The following is a 16377-nucleotide window of genomic DNA, read 5'->3' on the forward strand; positions in this document are numbered from 1 at the left end:
ATCCCCTCCCCCACTCACCTATTGTACTCTATGCTACTTTCTCCCCACCCCCACCCTCCTCTCACTTACCTCTCTACCCTTCAAGCGCTCTGCCTGTATTCCTACCTGCCTGGCTTTTGCCCAAAACGTCAATTTTACTGCTCCTCGGATGCTGCCTGAACTGCTGTGTTCTTCCAGCACCACTCTAATCCAAAGTTCCAATATGACTCTTTGGAATAAAAAATGTCAACTCTGTTTCTCTGTTGTCAGATGCTGCCAGGGCAGTTGGGTTTCTCCAGCACTTTCATGTGCAAAACTAATGTTCTCTTGCTGAGACCCTGTGGCTATTGGCGAGTTTGAAGTTGTGACCATCAAGGTGTTGCTGCCCAAGAGGAGACCACATGCCAACTTACGTGGGTAACTCTGTTTCTCTGTTGTCAGACGCTGCCAGGGCAGTTGGGTTTCTCCAGCACTTTCATGTGTAAAACTAATGTTCTCTTGCTGAGACCCTGTGGCTATTGGCGAGTTTGAAGTTGTGACCATCAAGGTGTTGCTGCCCAAGAGGAGACCACATGCCAACTTACGTGGGTGCCCAACAAGCAGGAGGACAGGCACTTGGAGAGAAACTGAAATGTTCTCACTTCTTCTGAGGTTAACTGGTCTGAACCTGGCCCCGTCAAAGAGATGGGGCTCAAGGAAATTTCCAAAATGCAATGAAAAAATCTGCAGATTATTAGAACGGAGTAACTTTAGGCTGTCAGTTATGTGTGAAGATCATGTCGTCAACTTGGAACAGTCTCATCAAGTTGACTCCACATTTCACAGCAAAGAAACAGTCAGGATTTTGTTTAAGTAGAAACACAAAGATTTGAGATAGGGATGTAATTTCTCTGGACTTGAGTCTGTGTGATGATTAGAGTCATAGAGATGTACAGCATGGAAACAGACTCTTTGGTCCAACCCGTCCATGCCGACCAGATATCCCTACCCAATCTAGTCCCACCTGCCAGCACCCGGCCCATATACCTCCAAACCCTTCCTATTCATATACCCATCCAAATGCCTCTTAAATGTTGCAATTGTACTAGCCTCCACCACTTCCCCTGGCAACTCATTCCATACATGTACCACCCTCTGTGTGAAAAGGTTGCCCCATAGGTCTCTTTTATATCTTTCCCCTCTCACTCTAAACCTATGCCCTCTAGTTCTGGACTCCCTGACCCCAGGGAAAAGACTTTGCTTATATACCCTATCCATGCCCCTCAATTTTGTAAACCTCTATAAGGTCACCCCTTAGCCTCTGACGCTCCAGTGAAAACAGCTCCAGCCTGTTCAGCCTCTCCCTGTAGCTCAGATCCTCCAACCCTGGCAACATCCTTGTAAATCTTTTCTGAACCCTTTCAAGTTTCCCAACATCTTTCCGATAGGAAGGAGACCAGAATTGCACACAATATTCCAACAGTACTAGTGTTGGGAAACAATGTGAAGCTTTGTTTTGCTGTGGTGTAAGATCATTCTAATTGTCTTCTCTTTTCAGACAGCTTGGTTTGTGATTTGTATTTCTTTTGTGTCATAAACCTATGTTCTGTTATTGAAGAAAATGTGCAGCTTCATGTGAATATGACTTGGACTAATCACCGTGGTAACAAACTAAATGAGGAAAAATGTCAAGGTTGAAAAGTGGGGCTGGAAAAGCAACAGCTGGTCAGGCAGCATCCAAGGAGCAGGAGAGTTGATGTTTCGGGCAAAAACCCTTCATCAGGAATAGGAATTGAAAAAAAAAATCAAAGCAGGTTTCATTCTGGGATCTGAATTGTCTAACAGTGCACCAGGTGGGATCATGACAGATGCGTGAAAGACAGGAGTGATCAAAATGACAAAGCTGAACCTTTTCAATATTTGGTAAATAGCCAGTCATTAATCTGAAACAAGATGATCAATTTTGTCTTTGATACCTCCACTTTTTCTGTTCAAACTAAGTATTGACATGAACAAAGGTCACTTGGTTGAGGTCTGAGGGGTTGATGGTGGATGTCAAACTTTCTTGTAACAAGGTAGTACTTTTAGGTGTGGGAGGTGAAAATTGTACAGTACAGGCAGAAATCTGCTCCAGCACATCATGTTTAAAGGTTATTTCTCTTGATTGATAAATACAACATATTGGTGTATCTGGAAATTCCAGAATGTGACACAAATGTTTATAGATTCACAGTCATTTGAAGTAACTCTGAGCAAATATTAAAAGTCAAAAGGGGGAAGATGCACATAAGTTATTGAAATAATACAAATTTTATGAAAATACATGTGCCAAATTCTTCAATTGGTTAGAAACTTTGGCCTACTCACACAGATGCACTTAAAATCATTTCTACAAATGATTTTTCTGTCTTGTTCAATATCTGACTTATCTCAAAAGGCATTCCTCAGGGAATTTCTGTTCTCAGGTAAAATTTTATAAGTCCTTAGAATTCATCCTCCATCAGTGTCTGGGCACCAAGCAGCAGGGAGGGCCAATAGAATCAAACTCAAAGCAGTATTAGAGTCTCCCACTTCATCCGAGACCATCCCTGATATCCTGGAGTAGAAACCATTTTACCTTGGGGATTTGATAAGTTTGAACCCTTTAAGAATATTCTTCATCTCATGTAAGTGCGCAAACCTTGGTCATCTCCTTCAATGGAGAACATGACCGATATTTCCAGATTTTAAAAAAGTAATTATTGAGAAAAGGGGTCTTGTGTGGGTGCAGTCACAGCAGCCTTACCTCAGGGTCAGAACATCGAATGGCGATGGCCAGAACTCACTGATTATTCATTTGTAAATCCTTCCAAAAGTGATAGCAGCTGGCGAGAGCAGGGGAGTTTCCTAATCAACTGTGGTGATAGCTACAGCTTTACAACCTCCACATTACAGCAACAAAAGACCCCATTTGTAGGTCCTGCTGTGAGTGAGCACCATCCTTATTCAGAGAGACTGCCACACACTCACCCACTGAAAACATCCATTAGTCCACACTAAATCATCATCTCCACCAGCAGCTTTTGAGACTTTCACCTCTCCCCAGTTGTTACCTTCGCGTTACAGAATTTCCTGTGACTGTGTTCAGTGTCTTCAGCTAATTCAGGCTCTTCTTCACCAGTCCATAAGGTTTTTGTCGTTCTGCTGTTGTAGCCTTCCCAGTGCAGCTCGCTGCTCTTTGCTTCAGAATTGCTGAAACGCAATTTTCTTTCTAACATCTTTTTGATCAACCTTCCAATCCATTCACAGTTTGAGGCTACTTTTTCTCATCTTGGGGCCTTGTGTTTCTTGCCTTCCAAGATGTTCCCTGGTCACTACTGAACATCTGCCTGTCTTTTCATATTATATAGTATTTTCCTGAAGTTGTACACCTGGAAATTGGTGCTCCATAATTGTGAACCCCAAATGGTATGAAGCGTCGTCACGTTACAGATATAATCACAAAGAGCTAGCAAGCTGTCCGTTTTCTTTCTTGTTAGGTAGGGCCACTCACCATCAGCATCTTGATGTATTTGACGTACAGCAATTAGAAATTTAGATTCTAAAGGACAAAATCATTCTTATGCAAACAGTACTGTAGTCAAAACACAACGGCTAACAAAAGATTGTGAAAACAACAATAGAAGAGGATCATTTTAAAGAATGAGACAGAAAAATCAACAACTACGATAACTGGACCATTGCAGCAAATTAGCCCAGCAGTACGAATGAAACTAACAGAAGAACTCTCGATTAGTTTTCAGTAACTGAATGGGTTACTTACTGCAGCCATCTTCATCACTATGGTCACCACAGTCATTGTCCCCATCACATTGCCATTGGGCAGGTATACAGGTACATTCGCCAAAGGCACTCACTGCACAAGTGAAATGATTCCTGCCACATGAACATTCACTGCCTCCTGATCCTGTCACGCCTGCAGGGAGACAAAAAAAATATTCCTGTGTATTCAACGGAAGATTGCTGAACAGTAGAAGTGTGGTACCAGAGTTGTTCCAGAAATCCATTCATAATCAGGACCTTCAGAGTACGGCATTGTAATTATACTTTGCGACGTGGATAAATACCAAAACATGCCAATGCATCTTAACCACTCATTTCCATTTTGCAAATTCTATACAAATCCTGCTTAAATAAAACCAGCTCCCAGTTACATAATAAACCTTTCCATATTCAAAACATACAAGGCAAAAGAAAAAGCAAGCAATACCATGAAGAAATGTAGCTTTGTATTAACACAATAAATCTCCTTGCTGGAAGGTTCAAAGAGATGAGGTTCAATAATATCTGTTGGCATAGTTTAAATATTCATATTATGGTTTTATTCTAACTCACGCGCCTTTGCAGAAAAGAAAATAATGGATTGGGTTTAAACCAGACATATTTCCAAATAACTCGTGCATGCTGGGCCAATGCTGTCCTCAATTTATTTTCATTCTTGGAATTATGTTAGAGACTGATGCTTTGAAAGTTGGAATGTTTTAGTAGCTATGCTAACCAAAATGTAAATGGCCTCTTATGGTCCTTTTAAACAAATCTAACAAAGCTTAAATACTTTAATAAAAGTTCCATTCTGGTGGTGTCAACTGTTACACAGTCTTGTTATCATGAATTGAAATAGTATCCCTTGTACACACTGAAAAGGGACATGTTGGCAGAGCTTTGTCTTGCATTCATCAGGACAAATGCAAGAATGCCAAATTTCAAACAAACAATCACAACAATTTACACTCTGGAAGGCTGCTGATTGTTGACAATGGCCACTTTCTTCCATGTTAACCTCAACCATTTCAAATACGAGTCACACTGTAGACAGTATTCATATTTATGGCAAAGAATCTTCTTGAAAAAGAAAGGATTTTATAAAGCAAATGTGCACCAGATTTCTTTAAAGCTGTTCATTATTTTTGGATCTGCTACTGTTTAAGAACAGTTTCCAACAGGAAATGAAATGGACATAGTCTTTAATCTCAAAGACTGTGTTATACAAATTATGGTCTCACTGTGGGCTGTCACAGCTCTCTGAGAAAAGACAAAGATTTGTTTCTCTTCAACTTGCATAATACATGTGTTCCTCCCATTGCGTCTCAGTTCTGTCTAATTACCAAGCAACAAAACCAATCGACACATCTGATAGACATAACTTAATGCTATGTTGGGCGAGATGATTTTAATTTGTCAAATAGAGAAAGTGGCAGGACAGGATTTGCTCCTGCTGTCAGCTACATTGCATGTTCACAAAGTAAACATGTCAAGATCAGCATTTTACAATTCAGTTCATACAGCTTTTACAAATTTCACTGTGTTCAACATAGCAAGCAGTATTTATGAACAAGATAATGAAGCAGAGGTTGGTTCGTATTTATTGTGCTGAATCCAAGGGCCAAAACTCTGTTCCAATTCTGGGACTCCATTTCATGCCTGACCTCGATTGATTTATGAAGTAATTTTAAAATACTAGCGCCCTGAGCTGGAAGCTTCCTAACACAGTGCTAGCAACACAGACAGACGGCAGCCATATTGGGGTCTGTCAGATTAAAAAGAGGCAGCTCCTCTGACAGCGAGGAGAAGAAAGACAGCAGAAACCAATCATAGACCAGCAAAAGGTTCAACGCTGGCCAACTTTTGGAACAAATAAAAACAAACTACTTTGACCCTGTAGTGAACGCAGTATCCAACAGGCACAAGAATATATAATCTAGTCGGGTTTAAAAAGTAAAAATTGCAACCCTGAATGGACCGGTCATTAAAATTGATCCTTGAGGTGTTTGAGTGGCTGTTAATTGTTGCCAAGTGAGTTTTCCATTTCCAGCCCGTACATGACCCTTAAACTCAAAACGGACTTCAGTGGGATCCTGACATCACATCCAGGTCTGGGTCCCGACTGTCGGCCCGTTGAAAATCCAGTCTTACAAGTTTGTACTTTCATCAGCTTTTGCTGGATCGAAATTTGCCTTCATGTAAAGGCAATTTGAATCGTTACACCTAACTTCCTCTTTAATTATAGTGAATTCCTTCTGCACAATTCACTTACTCAGATCATGTCAGCTGCACTGATAGCTCACTGCTTCAATTTGACAACCCTACTAGATGTAAAACATTTGATTTAAAGACAATAATTTTTATGCATATCACTCTTAAAAAATAAACATCCAAAATGGGGAAGAATTTCTGAGCTCTGGTCGAATCGCAAACCTCACAGTGAGAAAATTCCTACCTAAAAAAATCTCTCACTCCCTCCTACATCCTGAATCTCGTGGTACAATGTTAGCTGCTTCAGACAGAAGTTATAGATCTTGCTAGTCTCTCCTTTCCCATGTGATGTCAACACCATATTGTTATTCCTTTCAGAATTTCTTAAACCTTCCTTCTGGGTGACCCCATTGTAAGGCTTCACATTTGCAGCAATCCCAGAGTGAAAAAGAAGATTGGAAAGGTTATTGAGTGGGGTTGGGGCTCAAACAACTCATCACAATAACCAAGACATTTATCTTTTGACATCAGCGATGGAGCCTCAGATCTCACTGGAGTAGGCCACACTCACTGGGAAAAATGTTCTTAAGATTACACGCATTTAAAATGGCCTCAGAGCCTGGTGGTGCCCTGATAGTCTCTCTTCTTCTGGGCTCAATCTCTTCTGCCGCTGAGATGTTTCGTCACACATCTGGACAGGTGGGTGGAGAATAATTCAGAAGGAAACATCTCAGGACTGTTAAACCTGTGCCTTCACTCGACAGCTGACATTACTGCCTCAGAATTTGCGACCCCAAGTACATGTCAAAAGGGTCATGACCCGTTTTAGGAACCCCAGACACGACAGATCCAAGATTCCACAACTGAGGTCACAACCCCACTGACATGCTGTCGGGGTCATGAACTCTACGGCAAGTCATGGCAGCTGTCTCCAGATCTTTATGAGATGAGACAATCCCAGGCGGCACAAATCTAGATCTGTTAAACTATACTTCTTGCTTTGTGTCCCTGTGCACAGGTTAAGTATGATGACAACCAATGTTGAGCAAACATGAAAACATTAGACTGCCCAGGTGGTCCAGACCTGAGAAAATAACTAAAATGGCTCTTTAATAACATAGGTAATTTCACCAAAGATTACTGCAACTAGAGAAAGCCAGATGGCAGAGTCAATAAATACCAGCAAGTATGACCCTACTCCACACCATTCACTAAGATCATGGCTGATCTTTCATATCAACCCCACTTCCTCAATCTAGCTCTGTGTCCTTGTGCGGCCAAACTCCAAATCGATCAATCCCATCCTTAATCAGCACAAGGTCCTCTGGGATAGAGAATCCCAAAGATTAACTGCCTGCTGAAGGAAGAGATTTTTCCTCATCGCCATCTTACAAAATGACTGGAACAAAAAAGATCAGCTCCTCAGTGTAAGAGTTCATTCAAAGCAACGACTGTAAAGCATTCACACAACTCGATGGATTGTGGAATGGAGGGGGATTGGGTGCCCTGATGAATCAGGACTGCCCCACTGTCATTTCAATGAAAGAGTGTTTTTAGTCAGCACAGACTCTCCATTTCCCTCATGCTTCAGTATAGATGAGCAGTCCACATCAGAACTGTTAACTCGCCTCTTCACTCCACATATGATGCCTGGGCTGCTTTGCATTTCCTGCTTAAATTCTGAAGCATGAAGATTTTGATTGGAACTCCTCAAATGAAATTAAACACATTGCCTTTAGGTTCTTTTTAAAACAATAAGGAACAGGCAAACACAGATCCCATGGTACCTATCACAACCGAACAAAATGCAGCAGCAAATCTTTGAATAGGAATTAAAGATTATCCAAAAATTGGTGCTTTTCACTAGTTTAATAAGAGGGAGTAAGCCATCTTTTTATACCAAGGGCAAGAGAATGTATCAAACTGTATCCAGTGGGTAATCAGTTAAAGAAAAGGGTCTTACCATACTATGGTGACCAGTAACAGCTTTGGATAGGAAATAAAGTAAAGTACAGTCTTCAAACTGTTATCCATGAACATAGATAGTTCTGATCCAACAGTAAATACACAACAAAATGTCAGTTTATTTATTCCACAGAGGTTGGACAGCAATAAGCAACAGGTTAAAGGAGACCTGATGGTGCATGTTACACTGAATAATTGAAGTCTTGTGGTGTTTGAACTCTGGTCTGTATAATTAGCTACATTCTGAAATAACTAGAATTAAATTTGCTTCAAACAAGTTTCCAGTCAGCAAAACTGACAGCCCAGTGTAGAAGCTGCTGTCAATGAGCATCACCAGAAAACATGAAACTCAAGAAAAAGTCTTCATTGGTGAGCAATGATGGTCATAACAAATTTTCCCAGTTGCAATGATTATAAAACCAGAGAGGAAACAATATAAGCAAAAGCAAAATACAGTAGATGCTTGAAATCTGAATTCAAATGTGCAACAGGTCATTTGAGCCCATAGTTACGAGAATACCCTTTCGCATGTGATAATGCAGTTTACTCAAAAGGCACATTTCCATTCTTCCAATGTACATTCACATAGAAACATCTGGGCAATCTGGCACACAACAAAGTTATAAATGAGTGAATGATTGCTAGGATTGAAGTTACATGGGCCAGAAAGACTTGACCTGACCTCAGTATCCCTGTGTTATTAAAGGAGGGCGGGCAAATCAGCCAAAACTTTCCAGCAAGGAGGATTTGTTTCAATTGTGGTGTCTTCCTAATACTCCAGTATCCAAAACTCATCGCCGTTCAGTCAGTTTCGGTCTCCACCTCAGCTCATCTGCTGCTGAAGCCCTTATCCATCGCATTGTTACTCCCAGGGCTGACTATTCCAATGCTCTCCTAGATGGTCCTTTTCCTCCAGGAATTGGAACTCACTCAAAACACTGGAAGCCTTGTAGCTTATCTCACACCAGTATTCCGTCTATCCATCACCCCCTGCATGCACTGACCTCCATCGGCTTCCTGGTCCAGTCCAATTAGAAAACAATGAAATCCTTCCAATGACAATCACCTCTCCCCATCACAATAACATCATTCAGACCAACTCCACTCCACGATCTCTGTCCTTTGCTAATTCTAGCTTCTTGCAAATCCACTAATTTTAATCATTCACCTAGAGGCTGGCTATAATTTTGTGCACCGAACTCTTAAACTGGAACTTCCCAAACTGTGTCAGTCATGACCCCGTCCCCCAGTGAGATAATTTGTCAAATGACTCAGGGTTGTGACATCTGATGGCATTGGCTGCTGTGGGTCACTGACCAAGTGCCAACTTGTAAACCCGGCACATTAAACAGCTTTTCCCACATCAAATCGCATTCTTACAGTTCTCACACAGCTTCCCCAACCCCATCTTGCCTGACAACTCTCAGATCGGAGGCAAATGTCAAATTCCAAAAAAAGGGACGTGATGGTAAAAACCGCTTCTTCAAAAAAATTCTGTACAACTCAACCATTTCCTCACATGGTTTGTGGGAAACCTTTCTTTGATTATTTTCCAGTCAAGCATCTTGGGATGCTTTATCAAGTGTACCATATGAATGCAAAGTGTGTTGTTGAGCCCTTCAAGGTAGGAGAACAAAACAGCTGCTTTTTTTCTTAAACATCAACGGCACTCACATTTATCTTGAACTGGAATCAATTATTCGGAAATTTCAAATGTCCTTGCACCCATTTCAATGTTTTCAAGTACAGCCACTTTCCATAAATTTAAATGGCCTTCTGAACCAATACAAACACAAGTTTCTTCACTACAAATAACACCTGAAGGGAATTTATGAGGCAAAAGTATACTTTACTAAGCTTTTACCTACTGAAATATTGAAATCCTGTTCCTATTTTACACTTTAAATGAAGGCCATACAAAGACTAAAAGGTACATTATGTACTTGAAATGTTACTTCCATTATCGTAAGTGCTCAAACTTGGGAACAATGAGTTACCACAGCACCATTGCAGAATAGAGTTCATGCCAACCTGAACTCACGCCAACCTGAACTCACACGATTATGATTTCATTAACAAGTGAAAAAAAGGAGAGGTGTCCACATCTTGTCGTGACTGCATTGCAACATTGGCGACATGACATTGGTGAACTGTTTTGCTCGAGATAGAGTATTTTAGGAAGGTTCAGCGGCTAAGGTTTTGTCATCTCAAGCAAAAAAAACACAATAAACAGCGTCACAGTAAAAAAAATCTATAAACTCACACCTCCAGCTCTTAAATCAACCCACACCACACTGTTTTAAGAATTTGCAACCTGTACTATAACCTGCCATCTCTGATATGATGAATAAACTAGATGGACTTAAGGAGGCTTTGTGGCACATTGCTGAAAGCCTCTGGTTCAAGTCCCACACTCATGTGTCCTCACCCCTTCCCATCCCTCACAGAATAATGATGCACTTCTCCTTGTGCTCACTTTCTAACGCAACGTCACTTCTATTTGTGTCAGGGAGGCATGATGTGTACAGTCTTAGCTTAAACCAGTTCACTACTTACATGGTCTTCACATTTCCAACAGAATAATTGAACTGAACAACAGATTTCTCTTTCTGACCACTTTCATTAGAAGATGCCTTAACCAAGATATTAATTCAGAATAGTATTGAATGGATACACATAGAGATCTTGGACTGTCTGGAAGGAACACTTTGAAAAGTAAAGGAGCCGGCCTACTGCAGCAAAATAAAGGTCACATTTGCAAAAAACATGCTGCTTGAATCTACAAAACTTTGAGAGGGGTCAGTCAGTTTGTAGACGCAATAAAGCTGCCTTTGCTCCCTGTTGCTTTTGTCTGAAATCCTTCTGAAAGATTGAGACTTAAAAACTGACTAGAAGGTCTCATTACTGCAAGCAAGGGAAGTTTCAAACTCGACATCACTATCTCTTGAAAGAGAAATTCAGCCAGCAATAACTAATCCAGGAAGGTAGCACAGTGACAAAAATAGAAATTCTCTGAACCAGACCCGAAACATTAACTCTGATTTCTCTCCACAGATGCTGCCAGACCTGCTGGGCTTTTCCAGCAATTTCTGTTTTTGCCTCTGATTCACAGCATCTGTAGTCCTTTCAGTTTTTAGATAGCACCGTACAACTAGTTTCTAGCATATTGACTTAGAGTCATAGAGTCACAGATATACAGTACGGAAACAGACCCTTCAGTCCAACCGTCCATGCTAACCAGATATCCCAACCCAATCTAGTCCCACCTGCCAGCACCTGGCCCATATCCCTCCAAATCCTTCCGATTCATATAACCTATCCAAATGCCTCTTAAATATTGCAATTGTACCAACCTCCACCACTTCCTCTAGCAGCTCATTCCATATACGTACCATTCTCTGAGTGAAAAGCTTGCCCCTTACATCTCTTTTATATCTTTCCCCTCTCACCCTAAAACTACGCCCACTAGTTCTGGACTCCCAAACTCCAGGGAAAAGACTTTGTCTATTTATCCTATCCATGCCCCTCCTGATTTTGTAAACCTCTATAAGGTCTCCCCTCAGCCACCAACACTCCAGAGGAAACAGCCCCAGCCTGTTCAGCCTCTCCCCATAGCTCAACTCCTCCAGCCCTGGCAACATCCTTGTAAATCTTTTCTGAAACCCTTCAAGTTTCACAACATCTTTCCGATAGGAAGGAGACCAAAATTGCATGCAACATTCCAACAATGGCCTGACCAATGTCCTGCACAGCCGCAAATGAGCTCCCAACTCCTGTGCTCAATACTCTGACCAATAAAGGAAAGCATACCAAACACCGCCTTCAATATCCTATCTACCTGCGACTCCACTTTCAAGGAGCTATGAACCTGCACTCCAAGGTCTCTTTGTTCAGCAACACTCCCTCGGACCTTACCATTAAGTGTATAAGTCCTGCTAAGATTTGCTTTCCCAAAATGCAGCACCTCGCATTTATCTGAATTAAACTCCATCTGCCACTTCTCAGCCCATTGGTCCATCTGGTCCAGATCCTGTTGTAATCTGAGGTAACCCTTTTTGCTGTCCACTACACGTCCAATTTTGGTGTCATCTGCAAACTTACTAACTGTACCTCTTATGCTCGCATCCAAATCATTTATGTAAACTACGAAAAGAAGTGGACCCAGCACCGATCCTTGTGGCACTCCACTGGTCACAGGCCTCCAATCTGAAAAACAACCCTCCACCATCACCCTCTGTCTTCTACCTTTCAGCCAGTTCTGTATCTAAATGGCGAGTTCTCCCTGTATTGTGTGAAACCTAACCCTGCTGACCAGTCTCACATGGGGAACCTTGTCAAACGCCTTACTGAAGTCCATATAGACCACATCTACCGCTCTGCCCTCATCAATCCTTTTCGTTACTTCTTCAATAAACTCAATCAAGTTTGTGAGACATGATTTCCCACAAACAAAGCCATTTTGACTACCCCTAATCAGTCCTTGTCTTTTCAAATACATGTCCATCCTGTCCCGAGGTCAGGCTCACTGGTCTATAGTTCCCTGGCTTGTCCTTCCCACCCTTCTTAAACAGTAACACCACGTTAGCCAACCTCCAGTCTTCTGGCACCTCACCTGTGACTATCGATGATACAAATATCTCAGCAAAAGGCACATCAATCATTTCCCTAGCTTCCCACACAGAGTTCTAGGGTACACCTGATCAGGTCCTGGGGATTTACCCACCTTTATGTGTTTCAAGACATCCAGCACTTCCTCCTCTAATATGGACATTTTTTTAAGATGTCACCATCTATTTCCCTATATTCTATATCTTCCATGTTCTTGTCCACAGTAAATATTGATGCAAAATACTCGTTTAGTATCTCCCCCTTTTTCTGCGGCTCCACACAAAGGCCACCTTGCTGATCTTTGAGGAGCCCTATTCTCTCCCCAGTTACCCTTTTGTCCTTATTGTAGTTGTAAAATCCCTTTGGATTCTCCTTAACTGTATTCGCCAAAGCTATCTTATGCCCCCTTTTTGACCTCCTGATTTCCCTCTCAAGTATACTCCTACTGCCTTTATACTCTAAGGATTCCTCGATATATCCTGACATATGCTTCCTTAACCAAATGCTCAATTTCTTTAGTCATCCAGCATTCTCTATACCTACCAGACTTCCCTAACAGGAATATACTTTCTCTGGACTCTCGTTATCTCATTTCTGAAGGCTTCCCCTTTACCTGCAAATATTTGCCCCCAATCAGTTTTTTAACGTTCTTGCCTAATACCGTCAAAATTGGCCTTTCTCCAGTTTAGAATTTCAACTGTAAGATCTGATCTATCCTTTTCCATCACTATTTTAAATCTAATAGAATTATGATCACTGGTCCCAAAGTGCTGCCCCACTGACACCTCAGTCACCTGCCCTGCCTTATTTCCCAAGAGTAGGTCAAGTTTTGCACCTTCTCTAGTAGGTACATCCACAAACTGAATCAGAAAGTTTTCTTGTACCAGACTAACCAAATTCCTCTCCAACTAAACCCGTAACACTATGGCAGTCCCAGTCTATGTTTGTAAAGTTAAAATTCTCTACCATAACCACCCTATTATTCTTAAAGATAACTGAGATCTCCTTACAAATTTGTTTCTCAATTTCCCTCTGACTATTAGGGGGTCTATAATACAATCCCAATAAAGTGATCATCCCTTTCTTATTTCTCATTTCCACCCAAATAACTTCCCTGGATGTATTTCTAGGAATATCCTCCCTCAGCACAGCTGTAATGCTATCCCTGATCAAAAACACCGTTCCCCCTCCTCTCTTGCCTCCCTTTCTATCCTTCCTGTAGCATTTGTATCCTGGAATATTAAGTTGCAAGTCCTGTCCATCCCTGAGCCATGTTTCTGTAATTGCTATGATATCCCAGTCCCACATTCCTAACCATGCCCTGAGATCATCTGCCTTCCCTGTTAGGCCTCTTGCAATGAAATGAATGCAGTTTAATTTATCAGTCCGATCTTGTTCTCTGCTTTGTCCCTGCCTGCCCTGACTGTTTGACTTGCTTCTGTTCTCAACTGCACCAGTCTCAGATTCATATTTTTCCTCACTATCTCCCTGGGTCCCATTCCCAACTTCCCTGCATGTATTTCCGTGAATATGCTCCCTCAGCACAGCTGTATGCTATCCCTTATCAAAAATGCTACTTCCCCTCCTCTCTTGCCTCCCTTTCTATCCTTCCTGTAGCAGTTGTATCCTGGAATATTAAGTTGCAAGTCCTGTCCATCCCTGAGCCATGTTTCTGTAATTGCTATGATATCCCAGTCCCACATTCCTAACCATGCCCTGAATTCATCTGCCTTCCCTGTTCGGCCTCTTGCAATGAAATGAATGCAGTTTAATTTATCAGTCCTACCTTGTTCTCTGCTTTGTCCCTGCCTGCCCTGACTGTTTGACTTGCTTCTGTTCTCAACTGCACCAGTCTCAGATTCATATCTTTCCTCACTATCTCCCTGGGTCACATTCCCCCCCATCTTACTAGTTTAAATCCTCTTGAGCAGCTGTAGCAAATTTCCCTGCCAGTATATTAGTCCCCTTCCAATTTAAGTGCAATCCATCCTTCTTGCACAGGTTACTTCTACCCAAAAGAGATTCCAATGATCCAAAAATGTGAATCCTTTCCCCATACACCAGCTCCTCAGCCATGCATTCATCTCCTATTCCTGCCCTCACAGCTCATAGCATCAAGAGTATTCCAGATATTAATACTCTCGAGGACCTCCTTTTTAAATTCCTGTCTAACTCTCTGTAATCTCCCTTCAGAATCTCAACCTTTTCATTTCCTATGTCGTTGGTTCCAATGTGGACAATGACCTCTTGCTGGCCTCTCTCCCCCCAGAGAACATTCTGCACCTTCTCAGACATCCTTGATCCTGGCACCAGGGAAGCAACACACCATTCTGATTTTTCGCCGCTGACCACAGAGATGTCTGTCTATTCCTCGGACTAGAGAATCCCCAACACAATTGATCTCTTGGAACCCAAAGTACCCCTCATTGCATGAGAGCCAGTCTCAATGTCAGAAACTTGGCTGTTTGCGTTACATTCCCCTGAGAATCCATCACTGTCTACATTTTCCAAAACAGCATACTTGTTTGAAATGGGGGTAGCCACAGAAGACTCCTGCACCAACTGCCTACCTTTCTTATCTCTCCTGGAGTTAACCCATCTATGTGATTCTATCTGCGATTTTCCCCCTTCCTATAACTGCCATCTATCACATCCCCTTGCTCTTGTAAATTCCTCATTGCCTCTAACTGTCTCTCCTTCTGATCCATTCGATCTGATTGGATTCACAACGAACGGCATTTATTGCAGATATAATCCTCAGTAACCCGTAAACTCTCCCTAAACTCCCACATCCGACAAGAGTATATCACTCTACTAAAGGCCAATTTTGCGGATTCACAATCTATAGACTCAGAAAATAGCACCGTCTTATTCCTCTACAAAATACTGCTCCAGGTTAAACTAATACTTATGGCTTATATTTTAAGTTTAATCAAGAAACAAATCTCAATAAAACATATTAGCAAGAAAGAACCTACTATACTCACTACTGCAGACTTACTGTAAGGCCATGCTTAAATATTCACTTCTGTTTCTGTGCTATGACCTCTCCCAAATAGGTTCCTCCAAGATCAGTTGTGAATTTCACCGTTTTTTAATTTTCCCAGATGCACTCCAATGTCCAGCGATATATGAATTCAAACAGCAAAGGCAGTAACTGTGCAGGTTCCCTGTTGTCAGTTTCTCTCTCTCTCTCTCTCTCCCCCCCCTGCAGTGACCTCACCTTGTGTTTCCTTTGTTTCTTCTTCTCCCTTTTAAAACTGCTGCTGTTTTGACTTTTTTTAAACAATATTTTTACTAGGATATAAAAAATTTAACCTTAGCACTTTTATTTCATTCTCAGACAGACAGGTAGACAGAGAGAGAGAGCGCATCTGTGTATATGCCAGTGTGTCTATCTGTGGCTTATATCTTTGCTTGAGTCATTTTTGTTTGTGATAAATTAGTTCTAAAATCAGTCTATTAAGGAACCTGGCTGACTGATCTCATTTTGAGCAGTGTACAGTAAAACTTTGTTGTGGTTAGTGGAGGGAAAGGAAATGGGTCAGTTCATCCCTACTAACTTGCTGCTAACACTATAAAGAACTCGGTGTTCATTTCTATTAAGAATATTCGACTGACTGAACTGGTCCTCACCCTGAACAACTTCTCTTTCCAATCCTCCCACTTCCTCCAAACCAAAGGAGTAGCCATGGGCACCCACATGGGCCCCAGCTATGCCTGCCTCTTCGTAGGATATGTGGAACAGTCCATCTTCCGCAGCTACACTGGCACCACCCCCCACCTTTTCCTCCGCTACATCGATGACTGTATCGGCGCTGCCTCGTGCTCCCA

The 16377-nt window shown here is 41.7% G+C and overlaps 1 protein-coding gene across 5 annotated transcripts in view; it reads right to left on the reverse strand.

The window, feature by feature from the left end:
* lrp4 (low density lipoprotein receptor-related protein 4) overlaps positions 1 to 16377 on the reverse strand; it is a 399766-nt gene that overhangs the window by 218800 nt on the left and 164589 nt on the right. For all 5 annotated transcript variants that reach the window (XM_043705467.1, XM_043705466.1, XM_043705468.1 and 2 more), the window contains exon 2: positions 3761 to 3913. In XM_043705467.1, coding sequence (XP_043561402.1) covers positions 3761 to 3913 — 153 coding nt within the window. The remainder of the gene's footprint in view (positions 1 to 3760; positions 3914 to 16377) is intronic.

Source organism: Chiloscyllium plagiosum, chromosome 16 (genome assembly GCF_004010195.1).
Source record: "Chiloscyllium plagiosum isolate BGI_BamShark_2017 chromosome 16, ASM401019v2, whole genome shotgun sequence".
NCBI classification, from domain to species: domain Eukaryota; kingdom Metazoa; phylum Chordata; class Chondrichthyes; order Orectolobiformes; family Hemiscylliidae; genus Chiloscyllium; species Chiloscyllium plagiosum.